Below are 27,303 nucleotides of genomic sequence, written 5' to 3' on the forward strand. Positions count from 1 at the left end.
ACAGAAACTAAACAGGGACACAGTGAAACTAACAGAAGTGATGAAACAAATGGACTTAACAGATATCTACAGAATATTTTATCCTAAAACAAAAGGATATACCTTCTTCTCAGCACCTCACGGGACCTTCTCCAAAATTGACCATATAATTGGTCACAAAACAGGCCTGAACAGATAATAAATATTGAAATTGTCCCATGCATCCTATCAGACCACCATGGATTAAGGCTGATCTTTAATAACAACATAAATAATAGAAAGCCAACATTCACGTGGAAACTGAACAACACTCTTCTCAATGATACCTTGATCAAGGAAGGAATAAAGAAAGAAATGAAAGACTTTTTAGAGTTTAATGAAAATGAAGCCACAACATACCCAAACGTATGGGACACAATGAAGGCATTTCTAAGAGGGAAACTCATAGCTCTGAGTGCCTCCAAAAAGAAACTAGAGAGAGCACACACTAGCAGCTTGACAACACATCTGAAAGCTCTAGAAAAAAAGGAAGAAAATTCACCCAAGAGGAGTAGACAGCAGGAAATAATCAAACTCAGGGCTGAAATCAACCAAGTAGAAACAAGAAAAACTATTCAAAGATTTAAACAAACAAGGAGTTGGTTTTTTGAGAAAATCAACAAGATAGATAAACCCTTAGACTAGAGTCACTAGAGGGCACAGGGACAACATCCTAATTAACAAAATCAGAAATCAAAAGGGAGACATAACAAGAGATCCTGAAGAAATCCAAAACACCATCAGATCCTTCTACAAAAGGCTACACTCAACCAAACTGGAAAACCTAGACGAAATGGACAAATTTCTAGACAGAAACCAGGTACTAAAATTAAATCAGGATCAAGTTAACGATATAAACAGTCCAATATCCCCTAAAGAAATAGAAGCAGTCATTAATAGTCTCCCAGCCAAAAAAAGCCCAGGACCGTGATGGGTTTAGTGCAGAGGTCTACCAGACCTTCAAAGAAGATTTAATTCCAGTTCTGCACAAACTATTCCACAAAATAAAAGTAGAAGGAACTCTACCCAACTCATTCTATGAAGCCACAATTACTCTGATACCTAAACCACAGAAAGATCCAACAAAGATAGAGAAATTCAGACCAATTTCCCTTATGAATATAGATGCAAAAATATTCTCACTAACCGAATCCAAGAACACATTAAAGCAATCATCCATACTGACCAAGTAGGTTTTATTCCAGGGATGCAGGGAAGGTTTAATATATGGAAATCCATCAACGTAATCCATTATATAAACAAACTCAAAGACAAAAACCACATGATCATCTCGTTAGACGTGGAAAACCTTTCGACAAGATCCAACACCCATTCATGGTAAAAGTCTTGGAAAGATCAGGAATTCAAGGCCCACACCTAACCATGATAAAAGCCATCTACAGCAAACCAGTAGCCAACATAAAAGTAAATGGTGAGAAGCTTGAAGCAATCCCACTACAATCAGGGACAAGACAAGGCTCTCCACTTTCTCCCTACCTATTCAACATTGTACTTGAAGTCCTAGCCAGAGCAATGTGACAACAAAAGGAGATCAAAGGGATACAAATTAGAAAAGATGAAGTCAAAATATCACCTTTTGCAGATGATATGATAGTATATATAAGTGACCCTAAAAATTCCACCAGAGAACTCCTAAACCTTATAAACAGCTTCGGTGAAGTAGCTGGATATAAAAATAACTCAAACAAGTCAATGGCCTTTCTCTACACAAAGAATAAACAGGCTGAGAAAGAAATTAGGGAAACAACACCCTTCTCAATGGTCACAAATAATATAAAATATCTTGGCGTGACTCTAACTAAGGAAGTGAAAGATCTGTATGATAAGAACTTCAAGTCTCTGAAGAAAGAAATTAAAGAAGATCTCAGAAGATGGAAAGATCTCCCATGCTCAAGGATTGGCAGGATAAACATTGTAAAAATGGCTATCTTGCCAAAAGCAATCTACAGATTCAATGCAATCCCCATCAAAATTCCAACTCAATTCTTTAATGAATTAGAAAGAGCAATCTGCAAATTCATCTGGTAAAACAAAACACCTAGGATAGCAAAAACTCTGCTCAGGGATAAAAGAACCTCTGGTGGAATCACCATGCCTGACCTAAAGCTTTACTACAGAGCAATTGTGATAAAAACTGCATGGTACTGGTATAGTGACAGACAAATAGACCAATGGAATGGAATTGAACACCCAGAAATCAACCCACACACCTATGGTCACTTGATCTTTAACAAGGGAGCTAAAACCTTCCAGTGGAAGAAAGACTGCATTTTCAACAAATGGTGCTGGCACAACTGGTTGTTATCATGTAGAAGAATGCGAATTGTTCCATTCCTTTCTCCTTGTACCAAGGTCAAATCTAAGTGGATCAAGGAACTTCATATAAAAGCAGAGACACTGAAACTTATAGAGGAGAAAGTGGGGAAAAGCTTTGAAGATATGGGCATAGGGGAAAAATTCCTGAATAGAACAGCAATGGCTTGCACTGTAAGATCGAGAATTGACAAATGGGACCTCATGAAACTGCAAAGCTTCTGCAAGGTAAAAGACACCGTCAATAAGACCAAAAGACCACCAACAGATTGGGAAAGTATCTTTACCTATCCTAAATCAGATAGGGGACTAATATCCAATATATATAAAGCACTCAAGAAGGTGGACTCCAGAAAATCAAATAACCCCATTAAAAAATGGGGCTCAAAACTGAACAAAGAATTCTCACCTGAGGAATACCCAATGGCAGAGAAGCACCTGAAAAAATGTTCAACATCAGCAAAGAAATGCAAATCAAAACAACCCTGAGATTCCACCTCATACCAGTCAGAATGGTTAAGATCAAAAATTCTGGTGACAGCAGATTCTGGCAAGGATGTGGAGAAAGAGGAACACTCCTCCATTGTTGGTGGGATTGTAAGCTTTTACAACCACTCTGGAAATCAGTCTGGCAGATCCTTAGAAAATTGGACATAGTACTACCGGAGGATCTAGCAATATCTCTCCTGGGCATATATCCAGAAGTTGTCCCAACCGGTAAGAAGGACACATGCTCCACTATGTTCATAGCAGCCCTATTTATAATAGACAGAGGTTGGAAAGAACCCAGATGCCCCTCAACAGAGGAATGGATACAGAAAGTGTAGTGCATTTACACAATGTAGTACTACTCAGCTATTAAAAAAATGAATTTATGAAATTCCTACGTAAAAAATGGACCTGGAGGGCATCATCCTGTGTGAGGTAACACAATCACAAAGGAACTCACACAATATGTACTCACTGATAAGTGGATATTAGCCCAAAACTTAGGATACCCAAGATATAAGATATAATTTGCTAAACGCATGAAACTCAAGAAGAATGAAGACCAAAGTGTGGACACTGTGCCCTTTCTTAGTACTGCGAACAAAATACCCATGGAAGGAGTTACAGAGACAAAGTTTGGAGCTGTGACAAACGGATGGACCATATAGACTGCCATATCCGGGGATCCACCCCATAATCAGCTTCCAAATGCTGACACCATTGCATACACTAGCAAGATTTTGCTGAAAGGACCCAGATATAGCTGTTTCTTGTGAGACTATGCCGGGGCCTAGCAAACACAGAAGTGGATGCTCACAGTCAGCTATTGGATGGATCACAGGGCTCCCAATGGAGGAGCTAGAGAAAGTACCCAAGGAGCTAAAGGGATCTGCAACCCTATAGGTGGAACAACATTATGAACTAATCAGTACCCTGGAGCTCTTGACTCTAGCTGCATATGTATCAAAAGATGGCCAAGTCGGCCATCACTGGAAAGAGAGGCCCATTGGACACATAAACTTTATATGCCCCAGTACATGGGAATGCTGGGGCAAAAAAAAAAAAAAAAAATCAAATGGGAAATGGTGGGTAGAGAAGTGGCGGGGTATGGGGGACTTTTGGGATGATAGAATTGGAAATGTAATTGAGGAAAATACGTAATAAAATATTAAAAATTAAACAAAAAATAGTAAATTGATTCTGGTAACTAGAGCAAGTAATTTACATAAGTATCAAAGGTAAGACTGTTGAGTGAAACTGTAAAAATTTCTGGGTCTTGATGACATATGATAATACTTGCAACCTTGTTTTTGACTGGATGGGAAAGAATCTAATACAGGAATTCCCAAACAGAATCATCATGTGGTCATCTTCAGCAATACAAGTTCATCATAATGTGTGGGAAATAGTGTTTTCATAATGTCACATGTTCTCTCTTCTTGGAGGCTCCTGACTCCTCATCATCATGTATGATTATGTAATCCTTAGAAACTATGGAAAAAAGGAAAGCAAAACTGAACCACTGTCAGATAGGGGTGAGTGTTGAGCAATAGAAAGCAGAATTCCAGGATACAAGTATCTGATCAAGGAAATGGGAAAGACACTGCTACTTAGTAGGGAGGTGGCAGATACATACAGAAAAAGTGGAGAAGAAGGTAAGGACGAATAACAGGACACAATTTGTCAAATACAAAAATGGGAAAATGGATGGGTTCTAAGGTAATGGTGTGAGAGATAAACATAAAGAAGAGAGTAGTTAGGTAAAATAACAGCATGGATGGCTAGAAAAAGCCACGAGGAATCATATTGTTAGTGATTTACTTGTCTTGACAGCTGGGAGTAGTTCTTTAATTCTTAATTGGAGTTCACAAAAGGTTTTAATGTGATGGGAAGTGAACTGGAATCCACCTAGGACCATTTATAACTACAATACTTACATAATTAACAGGATGTGAAAAGTACTCTACTGGTCTTCCAATGTACCTGTCTTTGCCTTCAATTGTAGATTCTGAGGATGTGAACTTTCATGGAGAAAAAATACATTAAAAAAGATTAATTGAGATAGACCTTTTGGTGATTAAAATATTAAAATAATCATAAATTATTTCTGTGATTTAATCAAAATTATTAGTCAAAATATGCATAGAACATAGTAAAATTATGGAATATGAGGTAGACTTGCCTGGTATTTTGGATTACATTTTTAAATTTTTTTCCAAACCACTGTACATTATGTTCAGTTTCATGAATGTGATTAATATTCTCTACTAATCACTACTGTTTTAGGTGTTTCCTATACAATGAGACAACTGAAATCAGTACAACTGGATTTCTAAGGCATTAGACTAAGGTGCATGAGACAGTGTTCATTCTGTACAAATATGCCCGTGAAGGCATTTGTTATCTACAATATTTATACCCAGGAAATACATGGGTGGTATATAGATATGTAGGCTGTGATTTACATTGTGGAATATCAAAACTTGAAGCAACAGGTTACTGAAGAATTAGTAGAAAAATAGAATAATTACATAGATAGACACAATTCCCAATGAATCACACATTTCCTGTATACATTTTTTCCCAGATATATGAATTACAGTTCTACTATGCTCTTAGGGTAATTACACTCTCCACTTATGTCCTCATTTGGGAATGCCTTTTATATCTAAGCTGGACTTGAACTCCTACCAAATATCGTTTTCCTTTTTTTCTATAATTTCATAATCCTAGTTAACAGATCTAAGCCCATGGACCTGATCTCCTGTCAACTTACCTTCATTCACATAATGATGATCCTCAGTGAAGGGGATAACTTGCTTGCAAACATATTGGAGTCACTAAAATTTGGGAATGGCATCAAATGTAAGACAACTTTTTACATAAACAGGGTGATGAGAGGCCTCTCTATCTGCATCACCTGCCTCTTGAGTGTATCCTAGGCTATCCCAATCAGTCCCAGTACCTCTTGGCAAAATTTAAGAGTAAAGTAAAAAAACACTTCATCTATGCTTTTTTCTATCTCTGGTCTTTCAATTTGTCATTCAGTAGTAGGTGGATCTTCCATGTTGCTGGTTTTATCAATGTGAAAACCACCAGATGAAGGTCACTAAATCCTGCTCACTCTTCCCCATGAACTACATCATCAGGGGGTTGATTTTAACAGTAACAATGTCCAGAGATATATGTCTTGTAGGAGTCATGCTGATCACAAGTACATACATGGTGGTTATCTTATGCAGACATTAGAGGCAATGTAAGCATTTTCATAGCATCAGCTACCTGAGAGCATCCCCTGAGAAAAGGGCCACCCAGACCATCTTGCTGCTAGTAGTTTCCTTTGTGGTTATGTACTGGTTGGACTTCATCATCTCATTCACCTCAATCCTGTTTTGGATGTATGAGTCAGTCATCCTGACTGTTCAGCAGTTTGTGATGTATGCCTATCCCACAATTGCTCCTTTGGTATAGCTTTGGTATAAGAGAATAATCCGTATACTAAAAAATTTCACTCCAAGTTCCAGTAGATTATCTAAAAAAATATTATTTCTCTTCCTCTAAAAATTATCCACGTATTTTTATTTACATGTACTAGTGTAATACCAGCATGTATGCATGTGTGCATTCCAGAAATTCAAAGGTCTGAAGAGATCGTTGGTTGTCCCAGAACTGCAGTTTCAAATGATCATAAGTGCTGTGCCCAAATAATTATGCTTTTTCTAAATTACAAATTCTTCTTTAACTTCAATTGTTCAAGTAACAAAGTGACATTCTTCATATGATTCAAATAAAATGTGTAGTATTATATATATATATATACATTTATATTTATATTCTTTTGACATTACTGATGCCAAGTCCTATAAACTTAAGTTCGTTGTACAGCATACATTGTTCTTTCCACATGAATTCTCTTTTCTTGTACTTTCACTTTATCATAAAAGTGTCCTTGATACTGAGATTATTCAAAAGAATTTCCTCTCTGATAGTTATTTTGGAAGCTTTTTCGTTGAAACCATTTTAATATACACTCATTGGTAATATTTATTTATAATTGTATATTTAATTCTGTTTATTTATTCACCTTTCTCTTGTTCAAAAAATTAATGTGAATTTATATTTCCCATTTGTTAACACAGTTATGTAGTTAATATCATATGAAACTTTCTTATATCTGTTTATTTGCACTTCATTTTATCCATATTTATTGAAATAATGTTGGTAAATAAAAATTATTTATATACAGAAACATATGTAGAATGTGTTTTTGTGAATATGTGTATGCTTATATGTATGTGCACAGACAAAGGAGGTATGTTCATGTATACTTTGTGGGTCATCTCACACCAATCAAAATGTTCCTTATTATTTGCTGCCCCTTCCCACTTTCACTTTCTGTACCATCTTTCCCATTCTGCTTCACACTCTCATTTCAGTTCCCCTCATCCATCCATACCTGTCTAGTGTGTTTTCTTTTCTTAGGGAGAACCAACCTTCCCCTTATTCCCGAATGCTATAACTAAGTCCTATGAGTATATGGGTTATAGCTTGCTAATCAGAGACTTAATAACTAAAATCCACATATAAACGACCACTTGTTCTCGGTTCTTTTACGTCACCCAGAATTACTTTTTCTAGATTTACTCTTTGATCTGCAAATTCCATTATTTTTAACAGCTGAGTATTGTCTTATTGTTTAAATGAACCACACTTTTGTTACTCATTTATTAATAGGTAGATTGAGAATGTTTTCAAATTCTGTATATTATAAATAAACAGTGTCTCTTTAGTAGGACACTGTTTAGGATTCTGTAGTATGATGTGTCCTTTGAGTATGTATCTAAAAGTTGTATAGCTGTGCTTGAAGTAGATCTGTTCCCAACTTCCTGAGGAAATACCAAAGTGATTTCCATAGTGTATATAGAAATGTGTGCTCTCAACAGCAATTCATAAGTGTTCTCCTTACTCCACATCCTTACCAGTATGAAATGAAGTGTCATTAGTGTTATTCATCTCTGGCCATTCTGTCTGGTATAAGGCTATGTCTCAAAGTAGATGTTTTTTTTTTTTTTTTTTTTTGGTTTTTCGAGACAGGATTTCTCTGTATAGCTCTGGCTGTCCTGGAACTCACTCTGTAGATGTAGATTAGGCTGGCCTCGAAGTCAGAAATCTGCCTGCCTCTCCCTCCCAAGTGCTGGAATTAAAGACATGCAGAAGCCCGGCTGGCTTTAATTTGCATTACCCTGGTGAATAGGAATGTTTAATAATTCTTTGAGTTTCCTCTTCTGAAAAATTCTGTTTTTGTATTTACACCACTTTTAAATTGGGTTAGAGTTCTTAATGTCAATGTTTTGGAGTTCTTTATATATTTTAGATATTAGCCCTGTACTGGCTGGTTTTCTGTCAACTTTACAAACACTAGATTCATCAAAGAGAAAGGATCCTTAGTTGAAAAATTATCTCTCTGAGATCCATAGTAGTGAGTCAGGCATTTTCTCAATTACCTCTTAATTGGGGAGGGTCCAGCCTAAGGTGGGTGGTGCCATCCCTTGGCTTCTTTGTTTCTTTCTTTGTTTCTTTCTTTGTTTCTTTCTTTGTTTGTTTCTTTCTTTCCTTCCTTCTTTCTTTTTTTTTTTTTTGTCCTGGTGTCTGTTAGAAAGAGACTAATTTCCTTCTAATCCATACCAGCACCGGGTCACCTAGGGCAAGGAGTCAATGGATACCCCCACAGTCCCTAGGACTCTCCATGCGATCTTAGGATCACTGGTGAGCAGAACACAACATCGTTCCAATCTTACTGCGCAGGACCTGAGACAGTAGTACAGAAGCAGAAAACTGGCCTGGACAGGGGCACAAGTCAATTCTGGTTGGCACCAGCCCCTGGTCAGGGTCACCTTGGGCAAAGAATCAGCGGACACTCCTAGAGTCCCCAGAGGACTCTCCACACAATCTTAGGATAACTGGTTAGTGGAAAACAACATCAGTTCCAATCCAATTGTTACAGGCCCATGACAGCAGGAACAAGGACACCAGAGCCTTTCCTGACCAGAGGTTCAGGTTCCTTTTGAACAGTACTGATTTACCTTGGTTTCAAACAGACCATACATCTTCACAGTCCTCAAAGGAGACACCACTTCCAGGCACTGTAACACGCTCAGGATCTTAGGATAACAGGATCCCAGGATAACAGGGGCTGGGTCACACCAGTATTTCAGGGTCTCAGAGGAAGCTTGACAGCCAAGAACTCTGAGCCAGAATATCAGTGACAGGAGCTCACAATCAAAGGATCACAGAGAAAGCTGGACTCTGAGGAATCCTGAATCAACTGGAATTATAAGAAGAACAGGCTCTAATCAGATATATTGAGGGCAGCAAATACTTGAGATAATCAGATGGCAGGAGGCAAGCATAAGAACAGAAGCAACAAAAACCAGGTTTACTTGGCATCATCAGAACTAAACTCTCCCACCATAACAAGTTCTGGATACACCATCACACCAGAAAAGCAAGACAAGGATCTAAAGTCACTTCTCATGATGATGATGGAGGATTTTAAGAAGGAAATACAGGAAAACACAGGTAAAGAGCTAGAAGCCCTTAAAGAGGAAACACAAAAATCACTAAGAGAGTTACAGGAAAACACTACCAAACAGGTGATGGAATTGAACAAAATTATCCAGGATCTAAAACTGGAAGTAGAACCAATAAAGAAATCACAAAGGGAGACAATTTCATAATTCTATGAAAGAAGTCAGGAACCATAGATGCGAGCATCAGAAACAGAATACAGGAGATAGAAGAGAGAATCTCAGGTGCAGAAGAGTCCATAGGGAATATGGACACAACAATCAAAGAAAATGCAAAATGCAAAAAGATCCTACCTCATAACATCCATCAAATCCAGGACAAAATGAGAAGACCAAATCGAAGATTAATAGGTATAGATGAGAATGAGTATTTACAACTTAAAGGGCCAGCAAATATCTTCAACAAAATTATAGAAGAAAACTTCCCAAACCTAAAGAAAGAGATGACCATGAATATACAAGAAGCCTACAGAACTCCAAATAGACTGGAACAGAAAAGAAATTCCTCCTGACACATAATAATCAGAACAGCAAATGCACTAAATGAAGACAGAATATTAAAAGCAATAAGGGAAAAAGTCAAGTAACATATAAAGGCAGACCTTTTAGAATTACACCAGACTTCTCACCAGAGACTATGAAAGCCAGATGATCCTAGAAAGATGTTATACAGACCCCAAGGGAACATAAATGCCAGCCAAGGCTACTATACCAAGCCAAACTCTCAATTACCATAACTGGAGAAACCAAAGTATTCTATGACAAAACCAAATTCACATAATATCTTTCCATGAATCCAACCCTTCAAAGGATAATAAAGGGACAAAACCACCACAAGTATGGAAACTATGCCCTAGAAAAAGGAAGAAAGTAATCCTTCAACAAACCTAAAAGAAGACAGCCACAAGAACAGAATCCCAACTCTAACAAGAAAAATAACAGGAAGCAACAATTACTTTTCCTTAATATTTCTTAATATCAATGGACTCAATTCCCCAATAAAAAGACATAGACTAGTAGACTGGCTACACAAACGACCAACATTTTGCTGCTTACAGGAAACCCACCTCATGGAAAAAGACAGACACTGCCTCAGAGTGAAAGGCTAGAAAACAATTTTCCAAGCAAACAGTCTGAAGGAACAAGCTGGAGTAGCCATTCTAATACTGAATAAAATCAACTTCCATCAAAGTTATAAAAAAAAGACAAGGAGGGGCACTTCATAAGATGAACTCTCAATTCTGAATATCTATACTCCAATTGCAAGGGCAGCCACATTGATTAAAGAAATTTGAGTAAAGCTCAAAGCACATATTGTACCTCACACAATAATAGTGGGAGATTTCAACACCCCACTTCACCAATGTACAGGTCCTGGAAACAGAAACTAAACAGAGACACATGGACACTAACAGAAGTTATGAATCAAATGGATTTAACAGATATCTTCAAAACATTTTACCCTAAAACAAAAGGATATACCTTTTTCTCAGCCTCATGGTACCTACTCCAAAATTGACCATATAATTGGTCACATAACAGGTCTCAACATATACAAAAATATTGAAAGTGTCCCTTGCATCCTATCATATCACCACGGAGTAAGGCTGATGTTCAATAACAACATTAATAATAGAAAGTCAACATTCACATGGAAGCTGAACAACACTCTCCTCAATGATACCTTGGTCAAGGAAGAAGTAAAGAAAGAAATTAAAGACTTTTTAAAATTTAATGAAAATGAAGCCACAACATACCCAAACTTATGAGATACGATAAAAGCCTTCCTAAGAGGAAAACTCATAGCTCTGAGTGCCTCCAAAAAGAAACTAGAGAGAGCAGCTTGACAACACACCTAAAAGCTCTAGAACAAAAGGAAGCATTTTCACCCAAGAGGAGTAGACTGCATGAAATAATCAAACTCAGGGCTGAAATCAACCAAGTGGAAACAAAAAGAACTATTCAAAGAATCAACCAAACCAGGAGCTGATTTTTGAGAAAATCAACAAGATAGATAAACCCTTAGCCAGACTCACCAGAGGGCACAGGGACAGCATCCTAATTAACAAAATCAGAAATGAAAAGGAAGACATAATATCAGATCCTGAGAAAATTCAAAACACCATCATATCCTTCTAAAGAAGGCTATAGTCAAAAAACAAAACAAAACAAAACAAAATAAACAAACAAAAAAAAAAACCTGGAAAATCTAGATGAAATGGACAAATTTCTTTTTTTTAATTTATTTTTAATTAGGTGTATTCTTCATTTACATTTCAAATGCTATTCCAAAAGGCCCACAGACCCCCACCCCCCACTCCAACTCCCACTTCTTGGCCCTGGTGTTCCCCTATATTTTTAGACATATACCAGGTACCAAAATTAAATCAGGATCAGATTAATGACCTATACAGTCCTATATACCATAAAAAATTGAAGCAGTCATTAATAGTCTTCCAACCAAAAAAAAAAAAATCCCAGGACCAGATGGGTTTAGTTCACTGTTTTATCAGAACTTCAAAGAAGACCCAATTCCAGTTCTTCTCAAACTATTCCACATAATAGAAACAGAAGGTACTCTACATGATTCATTCTATGAAGCCACAATTATTCTAATACTTAAACCACATAAAGACCCAACAAAGATAGAGAACTTCAGACCAATTTCCCTTATGAATATGGATGCAAAAATACTCAATAAAATTCTCGCTAACCAAATTCAATAACACATCAAAAGAATCATCCATCACGATCAAGTAGGCTTTATTCCAGGGATGCAGGGATGGTTTAATATATGGAAATCCATCAACAAAATCCACTATATAAGCAAGCTCAAAGACAAAAACCACATAATCATCTCCTTAGATGCTGAGAAAGCATTTGACAAAATCCAACACTCCTTCATGATAAAAGACTTGGAAAGGCCAGGAATTCAAGGACCCTACCTAAACATAGTAAAAGCAACATACAGCAAGCCAGTAGCCAACCTCAAAATAAATAGATAGAAACTTGAAGCAATAACACTAAAATCGGGGACTAGACAAGGCTGCCCACTTTCTCTCAACCTATTCAATATAGTACTTGAAGTCCTAGCCAGAGCAATTAGACAACAAAAAGAGATCAACGGGATACAAATTGGAAAGGAAGAAGTCAAACTATCACTATTTGTAGATGATATGATAGTATACATAAGTGTATTAGTCAGGGTTCTCTAGAGTCACAGAACTTATGAATAGTCTCTATATAGTAAAAGAATTTATTGATGACTTACAGTCGGCAGCCCAATTCCCAACAATGGTTCAGTCGCAGCTGTGAATGGAAGTCCAAAGATCTAGCAGTTACTCAGTCTCACACAGCAAGCAGGCGAAGAAGCAAGAGCTAGACTCCCTTTTTCTAATGTCCTTATATTGTCTCCAGCAGAAGGTGTAGCCCAGATTAAAGGTGTGTTCCACCACACCTTTAATCCCAGATGAAAGGTGTAGCCCAGATTAAACGTGTGTTCCTTAAACTCGGAGATTTAATCTTCCGGAATCCATAGCCACTATGGCTCAAGATCTCGATACCAAGATCCAGATAAAGATCTCCAAGCCTCCAGATAAGGGTCACTGGTGAGCCTTTCAATTCTGGATTGTAGTTCATTCCAAATATAGTCAAGTTGACAACCAGGAATAGCCACTACAATAAGTGACCCTAAAAATTCCACCAGAGAACTCCTAAACGGGATAAACAGCATCTGCAACATCCATTCCTTGTCCTTTTTTATATTTGAATTATCACCTTATGATACTAGATAGAAAAAAATTAGAAGCTCTTAATTGAAATTGGCTCTCATGATAATAAAGAATTCCGATTAGACATGATTAATTTAGCAAGATACTAGATCCCACCAATCCAATGGCTAAGAATGTCCTCAGATAATGTCTTGTGGCTATAAACAAGCTTCTTCCATGTCAGGGTACACCTCTCTCATATGCCTACTAACTTATTTAAAATTTGCCTTGATTTATATTTCTCTTTATTCTATAAATGTATAAAGCAACATTTTTAACCTTAGGAATCAGAATCATGTGGTAACTGCAATCCGTTGCTGAGCCATATTTACTTATGAAGTGAGAGCTGTTCCTTTTGTAGACCCTTCCATCTTCTAAGACAAATATCTTAATTACACATTCTGCGATTCTGGAAATAAGCAGAGCTTGAGTTTGGGGCCATACGATAAATCAAATGTTAGAAACAATTCTACCAATCACCAGACACCCATCAGCAAATACTCCAAGTGGAAAACCATGATGTTTTTGATGTCTTCCAGAATCATTGTCAATTCAAAGACAATATTCACTAGGGCTGGAAAGTTTATTTTTATTCAGTGTATAGTCATCCAAATAAAACCCTGGAGGTTTTTGAGAGTAATGGGGAAATTTTTATCAGTAAAACTCTGGATTCAATCTATCCAACGTGTGTGCTAAGAACTGAAATTGAATCATCTGAAAGACTGCAAGAGTCCTTTACAACTGAGCCATTTCTTTTCTACCAGGAAAATTACATTTAAATAGCTAATCCACTTAAATAAAACAAATACACTGACATTAAACGTATTTTCATCTATATTAAATAAAGGATCTTAGGCATATCCTCTGGAGTAAGCCATCTTTTGATAAATGCATCAGCAAACTCTTGATATCACACACTTACTTTGGAAGCCATGATGAGTATATAAATATTGCAGCTTTCCCTATTCAGCCATGACTACCATTGTCTTAGGCACTCTGTGGTGTAGTTCTTCATTTACAGTCCTCTTCCTCAAAGCCAGCAAAAACAATTGGTCCACGTGTATCAGTGTATCAATCTGAGTTTCAAAAGAGTAGTGTTAGGAATGTGGCTGCTCCCCATATAATACCCACACTATCTGGGTGACTTGTACACTACCGAAGATATTACCTGTGTCTAGAACACTGATTTTTGTGTGGTGACTCTCAAGAATACTTTTAAGATTTTTAACACAACAATGCTGGTGTCTTTCCAATCACCACTAATTTCTCAGTCCCTATGGGTAAGAATAGAGTATTCCTGCAAAGAAAAGGTTTCACTTTAGTAGTTCGGGTTTCTTGTTAATAACAGGTGGTGCATCAGCCCCAGCCCTAGCCCCAGCTAACCAGAACCATGAAATCTTCATTCAATACCAAATGGTCCTGATAGAGTCTTTAAACTTTCCTCCAGAACAATGAGAGACAGACCTCCATCATCCACACTGTTTTCTTAGGTTCCAATCTCCTAGAAAACAGTCCACCAAGATCTCAACAGTCAACGGCATGCTAATCCAAAGGACCAATGTATTTCCACAATCCATCCCAAATCATATGGCCAGGTCTCGCAAAGAAATTCACCAATACCAACTTGACTTGGGCTCACTATTGATGTGACAAACATCTTGTTCAAAAGCAAGTTGAAAAGGAAAGAATTTATTTGGCTTATACTTCCATATCGTAGTCTTTCTATGGAAGAGGTCAGGACAAAAATACCAAGAGGACAGGAACCTGGAGGCAGGAGCTAATCTAGAGGCCATGGAAGGGTGCTGTTTACTAATTTGTAATATGTGGCTTGCTAATTCAACTTTCTTTTAGAAGCCAGGACCACAAACCCAGGATGGTACCATGTAACTCCCCCATTAATCACTCATAGTACAGACTTGCTTACAGATAGATCTTTTGGAGACATTTTCATTTTCTTTCTCTTATTTTTTTCATTGATTCACTTTATCAGCTTTACATCCTAATCACAGCACCCCTCCCTTGGAAATATTTTAATTAAGGCTTTCTCCTGCCACATGACTTTAGCTTGTGTCAAGTTGACATAAAACTATCCATAACATGGATCTACTTTCATTCTTTGAGTAGATATCAAGTAATTCCCTCTTAGTTGTGAAGATAGGCACTAATTTCACACCATGCCTACATATAGCTTCCTCTTTTTATGGTTACTGTATAGGAAAATGGCAAATCTCCTACTGAGAGTCTTTCTGTGTCTCTGCAACTCTCTAACACGGTATCCAGTTATCCAGACTTCAGAAAGTAAATGTTAGAGCCAAGACCATATGCTAATCATTTCACACTCTTCTACAGCATCTTCTACTTCCACTCTTTTAGTTAATTATGTTATCCCTGCTGCAAACAGGGAGAGACAGAGAAAGACCAAAAAAAAAAAAAAAAAAATGAAAGAGGTAGCGGTGCCTGAGAGAATAGGAAGTGGGAGAACCTCTGCAAGACTTCCCAAGTGCTCAGGTTCATGGAGAAAGGCAAGTATCCTCATTCTCACATTGAAAATATCACAAGCCTAGGACACACCTCATGTTGGGTATTGAAATCTTCTACTGTTAATGGATTGATGTCAATCTGGTTCTTTTAATCCAATTGTCTATTTTCTTTTTAGAAACTTTGCCCCCCTGAGTTTGATAAATATTTTTTCTAAGATGATAATGACTTATTGGTCGTGTCTCCTTGATTAGAATGAAAGATCCCTTTCTGATTAGTTTTATTTCAAAGCATACTTTGGCAAATGTTAGGAAATGACACCTGTTGTCTTCCTGGTTCCACTGGAGTAATTTGTCCTATCTTTTTATTCTAAGGTGGTACATATTTTAAATCTAAGATGTTTCTTAGAGACAGCAGATAAATTTGTTTCTTGATTCATTCAGTCAATCTATGATTTTGAGTGGAAGATTGAGGCCATTCATGTATGAATAATTATTGAAATGTGTGTTTTAGTTCTGGACATTCTACTGTTGAATTTTGGTGTTGTGTTCTCAGTGGTACTTTGTGTTTTCATATTTATGACTTCATATTTTCTACATTCTCTCTGCTAGTCTCATTCCTACTTTCAATCAAAAATAATCCTTCCCATATTATCCTATGTTTGATGACTTGAATACACATAAACACCCACACACACACACACACACACACACACACACACACACACACACACAGGTTCTCTATGCTAGGTATATTATTTTTCATTGTCATTTATGACTTGAGATGCACTTCTGTAGACGTTTCTGCCTTCTCTATTAACCTGGAATTAGGAAAGTTCACTTTTCCGTTTGATGGGTTTCCTTTGTCACTTGCAGTTTTTCTCTTAGAACTTTCAATCCAGTTTTTGTTTTGTATTCTTAGTGTTTTAACTATAAGATGGACAAAAACTTTTGCTTCTCGTCTTGTCCCTTTTGGTTCTGTGTGCTTCTTATATTTGTATGGGTGTGGTTATCCAGCAGTATTCTTCTGTGACCTTGGTGAAGGTCTTTTCTTTGCCATTAACTTGGGATTTTTCTCTCTAGCTTGTGCTTATAATTTCAAGATTTGATTTATTTCATGATGTCCTTTTACAGAATACTTCTACACACTATACCAAGTAAACAACATTTATAGACCAATATCTTCGTTTCTGGTGATAATAGAGTTATATTACCTCCTATCTTTTTGCTCTGTAAGAAAAATGGCTTTCACCAATTATATTTGGTAGAGGTACCATTTTCATAATTTTAGCAAAAGAGATGCTAAATTTTAGGTGAAGCCATGAATCCACTGTCAAGTATGTTTAGAGGATACCATGAATGTTTTGAAAGCAGGATAGATCCCTTGTGGAATGTAAAATGTTTTTCTGCTTTTAAAAAATGGGATATAATTGTTACTTTTGTTTGTTCACAAGGACTTGTATCAATTAATCCACATACACAGTTAATGCCTACAGAGAACAGCTTACACCTGGGAAACCCAGAGCTCAGCTGGTTCTACTCCACTGTTCTCCTAGAATTAGGAAAGTTCACTTTTCAATTTGATAGTGCCACTTTCTAACATCCTTAAAGTCAAAGTTGCCTTCTCCGGATGACATGATAAGTATTCATGTAGAGGGAGATGAGATAACCTTTCGTCTATATAACTACATTCAGGTCTCATTCTGCATAGATGTCTTTCAAAGGCTCATATGGGTGAGTGTTTCTTTTTCTCTTCATTATAGTGAGAGCTGTAGGTAGTTGTTAGAAGGAAGCATGATTCTGTAATAAATTGTTAGAGAAGTCTCTGCTTAGAATTTTACTTTTGAGTTATACCAAAAGCAAATGAAAGAGATGCTTTCAGACATAAACTATCAGTGTAGTGATCAATGACAAGACATAGATTTCACTTAATTTGATTTCTTATTATATGTGAGAGTAGAAGTGGGTATTGGGAAGAAGACAGGGACCAGCAGGAAGATGAACAGAGACAGGAAAGTCTCATAGGGTGAAGATGATCAACCAGTATTATATATTAAATAAAAAATGTCATCAAACCCCTCATTTTTACAATGATTGTACACTGATATATATTTAAAATGTAGCTCTAGTCTCAACATTTTTACGAGAATATCTGACAGAGGATTCTCTTGAGAGTGCACTCTAAGATCATGGTTTCACCTAGATATGGCCAACTGTGTTAGTTTTCCATCCCTGTAGCAAAATACCTAGGATACCTCAGAGGGGGAAAATACACAGACATTTATTGGTGCACAGGAGTACATATTAATGTACATTTAAATTGTAATTTGTATTTTCTTATTTTACTACTTTTCTCAAGTTAACTGACTGTGTGCATTTATTTATATGAAACTTAAGCTGGTAAGTTTAAACATACTTAGGAATTCTTAGGAAAGTTTCAATTAATGACATAGTAAAGCATAAAATCCTCTTAACATCATAAAAGTTCTAGATGCTTTACGTAGATTCTTTAATTATTTCAATGATCTCTAATAAAGTAGATCTTTTATATGTAGTTCAAAAATATTTGGAACTCTCACCTCATTTTTAAATCCTTATAAAGTTATCCTTACAAATGTAAACATCTTTGCAAAAGCAAAAAGTCCTCTTGACCACTCAGGTACATCAATACCCTGTATTCTAGAACTTTTAAAAACATAACATCATGGTGAAGCTAATATAAATGTATGTTGGTGAGAGAATCAGATATTTGGTTCTGGCAGTTTTGATGAATCTATTGCTTTACAAGATTAAACATTTTAGAAGGAAAAATTATGTAAATATAAAATGTGCGATTTATGCTGTCATATTCATGGATATGTTATAGGATAGTCTCAGGCAATATCTTTTGCATTATTTCTACATATGAATGTATGTGTGTATCGATATATATGGAGTATACTAGTGAAGCTGAAAATATAATTAAGCTCACCTTTCCTCACAAGAATCTGGGCTAGTATAGTTGTTTTCTATTTCTCTATCACAAGCTGACTTTAAAGAAGTAAATTAAATTAGTCCCATAATAAATTGATCTTGGTAATCATGGCAAATAAAAAACATGGGCACTAAAGGTAAGACTGTTGAGTGCATCTATAAAACATGTGTGAGTGCTGATGACATATGAAACACTGGGGACTTTGTTTTCTATTGAATGAGAAGGAATCGGTTTTAAACTCAAATTCTTCCACAAGTTCATGTTTGTCATAATGTTTGGAAAATGGTGATTCTTTTAATACCACATGTTCCATCTTGTTGGAGGCTACATGATGATACATGTTCAGGTGTGATTACATAGTAACTACAGAAAACAGAAAAGGAAAACGGAACCATTGCCAGGATAGGGTTGGGGGTGGGAGCAATAGAAAGCAGGATTGCAGGGTACAAGTATTTCAACAGGAAAATAGGAAAAGGGGGGCTACCTAGAGAATGTAGGAAGATAAATAGAGAAGAAAATGGTAGTTAGGTAAAATGTCAATACAAATGGCTGAAAAGACATAACTTCTGATTGTATTAGCAATTTACAATTCCATTCAAAAGGAAGAGAAAAACAGTGTTTGCCATGGTAGCTGGGAATCAGGCTTTTTAAACCTGAAGTCCAGTTTCATAAAAGGTGATGAGATGGGAACTAAGCTGAGTGCCATCTATGGATATTTATAATGATAATTAATGGTAATAGGATGTGGAAAGTATACCAGGGTTCTCCAACTGTATCTAGTCTTAAATGCAGATTATGGATTTGTTTTAAAAAGAAACATAAAAATAGATGAATTGGGGAAGATATTTTGCTAATTAAAATAATGGGATTATCATGAATTAGCATCATGCTTTCATTAGAATTATGAGATAAAACAAAAGTATTTGCACAAAATAGAGCACAGTAAAATTATGGCCTCACCTCAATTCTTTTTGTTATCTTCTGTGACTATTTTCCATATCAATGTAAGTTTTATTCAGTTATACAAATGGGTTATCTGTTCTCACCACTACTGTTTTAGGTGTTAAGTATAAAATGAGTCAATTTAAATCAACAGGGCTAGATTTCTAAAGCATGAGACTAGGGGGCACTACAGACTCACAAATTATGAATTCTGTCTAAATATGTGTAAATAAATTTATTGTTCATAATATGGTAATTTATACAGGAGATACATGGAGGGCATGTAGAAATGTAGGCAATGATGTAAAATCTGGAACATCAAAGAGACAAGCCAATAATCAGCTAGTATAAAAAATGAAATGAGGATAGAGTCTTATTATCCAGTATATCAAAAGCTTGATGTATACTTTATTTTTTTCAGATATTTGAAATAAATTTCTACAATGCTCTTAAGATGAATACAATTTTTACTTATGTTTTCACTCAAGAATGTCCTTTATTTCCAAGCTGGACTTGGAGTCCTAGCAAATATGTCTCTTCTTTGCTTCTATATTTTTATAATTGTAGGTCACAGACCTAAGCCCACGGACTTGATCTCCTGTCAGCTGACCTTCATTCACATAATGGTGTGCCTCACTGGAGGGGACCTGTTGCTTACAGACATATTTGAGTCACTAAATATTAATAATGACTTCAAATGTAAGGCAACATTTTACATAAGCAGGGTGATGAGATGCCTCTCTATCTGCACCACCTGCCTCCTGAGTGTGTTCCAGGCTGTCACAATCAGTCCCAGTACTTCTTGTTTGGCAAAATTTAAACAGAAACTAAGAAAATACATGGTCTATATTTTCTTATGTATTTGGTCTTTCAGTTTTTCATACAGTAGTAGCCGGATCTTCTATGTTCGTGGTTTTACTAATGTGAGTGAGAGTAACCAGATGCAGATCACTAAATCCTGCTTACTCTTCCGCATGAACTCCATCATCAGGGTATTCATTTTTACAGTGACAACCTCCAGAGATGTATTTCTTGTAGGAATGATGCTAACCACAAGTACATACATGGTGATTATCTTATGTAGACATCAGAGGCAGTGCAAGCATCTTCATCATAGCATCAAACACCTGAGAGCATCCCCTGAGAAAAGAGCTACCCAGACTATCTTGCTGCTGGTGATTTTCTTTGTGGTCATGTACTGGGTGGACTTCATCATCTCAACCACATCAGTCCTGGTGTGGATTTATGATCCAGTCAGCCTTATGGTTCAGAAGTTTCTGATGTATGCCTATCCCACAATTAGTCCTTTGGTACAAATCAGTTCTGATAACAGAATAATAATTATGGTGAAAAACATGTACTCAAAGCACCACCAGAGATTTTTTTAAAAAGATTTTTTTCATTTCTTTAAAAAACTATTAATTTATTATTTATTTATACCTATGAGTGTTGTGCCAGCATGTATCTATAAGTGCATTCATGCTAACTGCAGAGGTGAGATGTCACGCAATATCCTGAAATTGGACTTATAGATGGCTATAAGGAATTATTCTGTAAAGCACCAATTATTTTTCTCTAAAATACAGTTTGTTTCTTTTAAACTTTAATGTCCCTAACACATATGTAGCGGATGTACAGCCCAGTCTCCATGTGAATTCCCCCAGCAAACTGTGCCTGTTCCTAAAGTTACTGTCTGTCATGGAATCCATTCCCCAACAGTCCTGCCTTGTTTAGCCTCAGCTGGAGAGGCTGTCCTAACCCTGGAAGAGACTTTATTGCCTGGGTGGTGTAATACAATGCGGTGGGACACCATATCAGAGGAGAAGGAGATGAGGGATAGGAAGTGGAACTCTGTGAAAGGGACACTGGTTGGGATTTAAATGAATGTATGAATGAGTAAAAAAAATAAATAACTCAAAAAAATTAAACTTTAATGGTTCAGGTAGCAAAGCAGGATTCTTCATATGATTTAATTAAAATTTGTGGTATTACACATATACATTCTTTTGACATTTCTGTTGCTAAGAACCATAGAGTTTTAAAGTTAATTGTACAAAATAAATTGATATTTCTACATAAATTCTCTTTCTCCCTTTTACTGTGTAAAATGAATATTCCCTTGCTGCCGAGTTTACTCAAAAGGAGATCCTTGCTGATAGTGACTTTTAAGCTTTCTCTCCAAAATATGTTGTACTCTTGCTCATCAAAGAATAGTTTAAATATTTTCTTGTAGCTTTATTTCTATTCCCTAATTATAACTTTTCTGGATTCATGAAAACACTATGAATTTAAAGTTTCCATTTTTTTGCTACAGTTACTTAATGACCCTTATATGAAAATACCATGTGCCTGTTTATTTGTACTTCATTTCACTTACATGTATTAAAATATTGTTGGTAAATAAAAATAATTTAGATACATACATATTGAAAATGTTTTCATTGTGTATCTGTATGCATGGATCTATGTGTGTGCACAGATGAAATATGTATGTATATGTGCACATGGATGCCAGAAGGCAATGTTGGCTGTCACCTGCTCTTTCTGTTTGTTTTGCTGTTGCCATTCCCCTGCTGTCTTAATAGAGCATCTCTCTCTCTGAGCTGTGCCAAGATGGTGGTCCTAGGGCTTCTTTAGTAACTGCCTCTCTAGCTTTGGGAGTGGAAGTGTTAATCACCATAGCCTCCCCCATTTAAAATTATGATTTTTTTTATTGAGAAACAAAAATTCATAATGTCTTGATTTTTTATTATTATTTTCAATTAGATATTTTCTTTATTTACATTTCAAATGTTTTCCCCTTTCCTATTTTCCTCCCCGAAAATCCCCTATTCCCTTTCCCAATAGCCGAATAATATTTCACTGTGTAGATGTACCACATTTTCTTTATCCCTTCTTCAGTTGAGGGACATCTAGGTTGTTTCCAGCTTCTGACTGCTATGAACATAATTGGGCAAGTGTCTTTTTGAGATATTGGAGCACCTTTTGGGTTTATGCCCAGGAGTGTTATATCTGGATCTTCATGTAGAATTATTCCTTTTATGCAAAGAAACCTCAAAATTGATTTCCAGTGTGGTTGCACAAGTTAACATTTCCATCAGCAATGGAAGAGTGTTCTCCTGTTGGGCCCCATCTTGGCCCTGGTTTGGGGCTTGAGGACAAACCGGAGCCTGGCTCGGGTTTGAAAACTGTCTCAATCACTTCCTTACTGCAGTTACTCAGCACGACCTGATTAAGCCTATCTTTACCTAGCTACTGCTTACATAGAATAACTTTGTTGGCTCTGTCAGTCACCCCATTCCCTCCTCTGTTGCCCTTCCCATCCCCCTATGTCATCTCACCTCACCAAAAATCCTCACCTCCTTCCTCAACCCTATATAAACAAAAGACTGATACAATAAAACAAATTCCTGCTTTGACAGACTCCTTGCTCAGGGTGTATATTCTCAGAGTGGTTATTCTCCAAATGGCAGGAGATCCTAGCCACAACACACACCATCACACTTCAGTCCAGAGACTCAGCTGGACCGGGTTCTCTCCTCTCAGCCTAGACCTGCCAGCAGAGAGCCAGCAGACTGGTGCCCATGTGAGGAGCTCCCCCCATCTCCTGACAGAAGTATGTGTTGATGGGACAATTGGTCTGCCTGCGTTCTCTTTGTTCCACATTTTCACCAGCAAGTGCTATCTCTTGCTTTTATATCTTAGCCATTTTGATGGGTGTAAGATGGAACTCCAAAGTTGTTTTGATTTGCATTTCTGTGATGCCTAAGAACTTTGAAATTTCCTTTAAGAGCTTCCCAGCCATGTAAGATTCCTCTGTTAAGAATTCTGTTTAGTTTTGGACCCCCACTTTTATTTTATTTATTTATTTATTTATACTTTAATCCTTTTTTTACAGTCCATATTTCATCCCCTCGTGGTCTGCTCCCTGATGGCTTCTCATCCCATAACTCCTCTCCCACACCCCATCTTCCAGAGCATGTCCCCACCCCCATCCCCACCCCACCCCACCAGGCCTCCATAGTCCTTGGGACCTTTAGTCTCTCCAAGAGCTAGATGCATTTTCTCTCACCTACGCCAGACCAGGCATTCCTCTGCTGTATATATGTGTCAGAGACCTCATATCAGCTGGTGTATGCTTGCTGGTTGGTGACTTAATGTCTGGGAGATCTTGGGGGTCCAGGTCAGTTGAGACTGCTGATCTTCCCATGGGGCTACCCTCCTCAGCTTCTTACAGCTTTTGCCCAATTCAACCCGAGGGGTCTCCAGTTTCTGACTATTGATTGGGTAAAAGTATCTGCATCTGACTCTTTCAACTGCTTGTTGGGCCTCTCAGAGGGCAGCCATGCTAGGCTCCTGTCTGCAAGCACACCAGAGCGTCAGCAACAGTGTCGGGGCCCTGGACCTCCCATTGAGCTGGATCCTAATTTGGGCCTATTGCTGGACTTCCTTTCTCCCATGCTGCTCTTCATTTTTGTCCCTGCCCTTTCTTCAGACAGGAACAATTCTGGATCAGAGCTTTTGACTGTAGGATTACAACTCCATTCTTTCACTGGATGTCCTGTCCCTCCACTGGAGATGGACTGTATAAGTTCCCTCTCACCACTGTAGAGCTCGTCATCCAAGATCCCTCCCATTGATCCCTGAGAGTTTCTCACCTTCCATGCTTCTGGTACATTCTAGAAGCTTTGCCCACTTCCTAACTCTCCAGGTTGCCTGTTTCCATTCTTTCTGCTGGCCCATATAGCTTCAGTCCTGTTTCCACCTGCCTCCTCTAATACATGACCATGTTCCCCAATTTCCCTCCTTGCCCCTCTCCCACCAAGGTGCCTTCCCCCCTCTGCCCTCATTACTGCTTTCTTCTCCCTCCCAAGTGGGACTTACTTGAGTCCTTCAGCTTGTTATCTTTCTTGAGTAGTTCTGGGGATTATTTCCTGGGTGTTCTGTACTTCTTTTTTCTACTAATTTTAACTTATTAGCGATTACAAACCATGCATGTCCTTTTGGGAATGAGTTATGTCACTTAGGATGATATTTTCTAGTTCCATCCATTTGCCTGTAACTCTCATGATGTCTTTTTTGTTAATAGATAAATAGTTTGTCATTGTGTAAATTTTCTGTGGTTCCATTCTTCCATTCATCCATTCTTCCATTGTGGGGCATCTGGATTTTTTCCAGGTTCTGGCTATCACAAATAAGGCAGCTATAAACATAGTGGAACACATGCCCCTGTGGCATGGTGGGGCATCTTTTGGTTTTATGTCCAAGAGTGGTAGATCTGGGTCTTCAGGTAGATCTATTTCCAACTTTTTTGAGGAATCTCCAGATTGATTTCCAGAGTTGTTGTAGCAGTTTGCAATCCCACCAACAACGGAGGAGTGGTCCTCTTCCTCCACATCCTCACCAGAATCTGCTGTCACCTAGTTTTTGATCTTAGCCATTCTGATTGGTGTAATGTGTAATCCTAGGGTCATTTTAATTTGTATTTCACTGATCATTAAGGACTTTGAATATCTCTTTAAGTGCTTCTCAGCCCGTTGAGGTTCTTCTATCTTGAATTCTTTGTTTAGTTATATACCCCATTTGTTTAATTTAGATGTTTGTTTGTTTGGTTGGTTTTTGGATTTGGGTTTGTTTTTTTTTTTTTTTTTGATGGTTAGTTTATTGAGTTTTTTATATATTTTGGATATTAGTCCTCTATCAGATGTGGGGTTAGTGAAATTTTTTTTCCCAATTTGTAGGTTGCAAGTTTGTCCTGTTGGCTATGTCTTTTGCCTCATAGAAGCTCTCCTGTTTCATGAGGTCCCATTTATCGATTCTTTATCTTAGAGCCTGAGCCATTGGAATTCTCTTTAGGAAATTTCCCCCAGTGCCAATGAGTTCAAGGTGTTTTCCCATTTTTCTCTTCTATTAAAGTCACTGTATCTTGTTTTTTGTTGAGGTCCTTGATCGACTTGGACTTGAACTTTGTATAAGGTGACAAATATGGATATGTTTTCATTTATGCAAGAATGGTAGAGCTGGGTCTTCAGGTAGATCTATTTCCAACTTTTTTGAGGAATGTCCAGATTGATTTCCAGAGTGGTTGTAGGTGACAAATGTAGGTGTCACCTCTCTTTTTTGAGGTGACAAATATGGATCTATTTTCATTTACAAACTGCCAGTTACATGAGTACCATTTGTTGAAGATGCTTTCTTTTTCCATTGGTATTTTTGACATTTTTAAAATTTTTAATATTTTTTATTACGTATTTTCCTCAATTACATTTTCAATGCTATCACAAAAGTCCCCCATAACCTCCCCCCCCACTTCCCTACCCACCCATTCCCATTTTTTTTTTTTTTTTTTTTTTTTTTTTGCCCTGGCATTCCACTGTACTGGGGCATATAAAGTTTGTGTGTCCAATGGACCTCTCTTTCCAGTGTTGGCTAGTAGGCCGTCTTATGATACATATGCAGCTAGAGTCAAGAGCTCCGGGGTACTGGTTAGTTCATAATGTTGTTCCACCTATATAGTTGCAGATCCCTTTAGCTCCTTGGGTACTTTCTCTAGCTCCTCCATTGGGAGCCCTGTGATCCATCCAATAGCTGACTGTGAGCATCCACTTAAGTGTTTGCTAGGCCCCGGCATAGTCTCACAAGAGACAGCTATATCTGGGTCCTTTCAGCAAAATCTTGCTAGTGTATGCAAGGGTGTCAGCATTTGGAAGCTGATTATGGGGTGGATCCCTGGATATGGCAGTCTCTAGATGGTCCATCCTTTCATCACAGCTCCAAACTTTGTCTCTGTAACTCCTTCCATGGGTGTTTTGTTCCCAATTATAAGAAGGGGCACAGTGTCCACACTTTGTCTTCATTCTTCTTGAATTTCATGCGTTTAGCAAATTGTATCTTATATCTTGAGTATCCTAAGTTTTGGGCTAATATCCACTTATCAGTGAGTACATATTGTGTGAGTTCCTTTGTGATTGTGTTATCTCACTCAGGATGATGCCCTCCAGGTCCATCCATTTGCCTAGGAATTTCATAAATTCATTCTTTTTAATAGCTGAGTAGTACTCCCTTGTGTAAATATACCACATTTTCTGTATCCATTCCTCTGTTGAGGGGCATCTGGGTTCTTTCCAGCTTCTGGCTATTATAAATAAGGCTGCTATGAACATAGTGGAGCATGTGTCCTTCTTACCGGTTGGGACATCTTCTGGATATATGCCCAGGAGAGGTATTGCTGTATCCTCTGGTAGTACTATGTCCAATTTTCTAAGGAACTGCCAGACTGATTTCCAAAGTGGTTGTACAAACTTGGAATCCCACCAACAATGGAGGAGTGTTCCTCTTTCTCCACATCCTCCCCAGCATCTGCAGTCACCTGAATTTTTGATCTTAGCCATTCTGACTAGTGTCAGGTGGAATCTCAGGGTTGTTTTGATTTGCATTTCCCTGATGATTAAGGATGCTGAACATTTTTTCAGGTGCTTCTCTGCCATTCAGTATTCCTCAGGTGAGAATTCTTTGTTCAGTTCTGAGCCCTATTTTTTAATGGGGTTATTTGATTTTCTGGAGTCCACCTTCTTGAGTTCTTTATATATATTGGATATAAGTCCCCTATCTGATTTAGGATAGGTAAAGATCCTTTCCCAATCGGTTGGTGGTCTTTTTATCTTATTGACTGTGTCTTTTGCCTTGCAGAAGCTTTGCAGTTTCATGAGGTC

The 27,303-nt window shown here is 37.4% G+C and overlaps 1 protein-coding gene and 1 pseudogene across 1 annotated transcript; both read left to right on the forward strand.

The window, feature by feature from the left end:
• Nucleotides 1–5,480: 5,480 nt before the first annotated feature.
• Nucleotides 5,481–6,402, forward strand: LOC110288868 (vomeronasal type-1 receptor 90-like; annotated as a pseudogene).
• Nucleotides 6,403–20,017: 13,615 nt separating this feature from the next.
• LOC110288869 (vomeronasal type-1 receptor 100-like) lies at nucleotides 20,018–22,000 on the forward strand. Its single transcript, XM_021155109.2, has one exon. The coding sequence runs from the start codon at nucleotides 20,065–20,067 to the stop codon at nucleotides 20,977–20,979; it is 915 nt and encodes a 304-aa protein (XP_021010768.1). The 5' UTR covers nucleotides 20,018–20,064; the 3' UTR covers nucleotides 20,980–22,000.
• Nucleotides 22,001–27,303: the final 5,303 nt, after the last annotated feature.

Source organism: Mus caroli, unplaced genomic scaffold (genome assembly GCF_978045245.1).
Source record: "Mus caroli unplaced genomic scaffold, Mus_caroli_1 scaffold_7, whole genome shotgun sequence".
Lineage (NCBI taxonomy): Eukaryota > Metazoa > Chordata > Mammalia > Rodentia > Muridae > Mus > Mus caroli.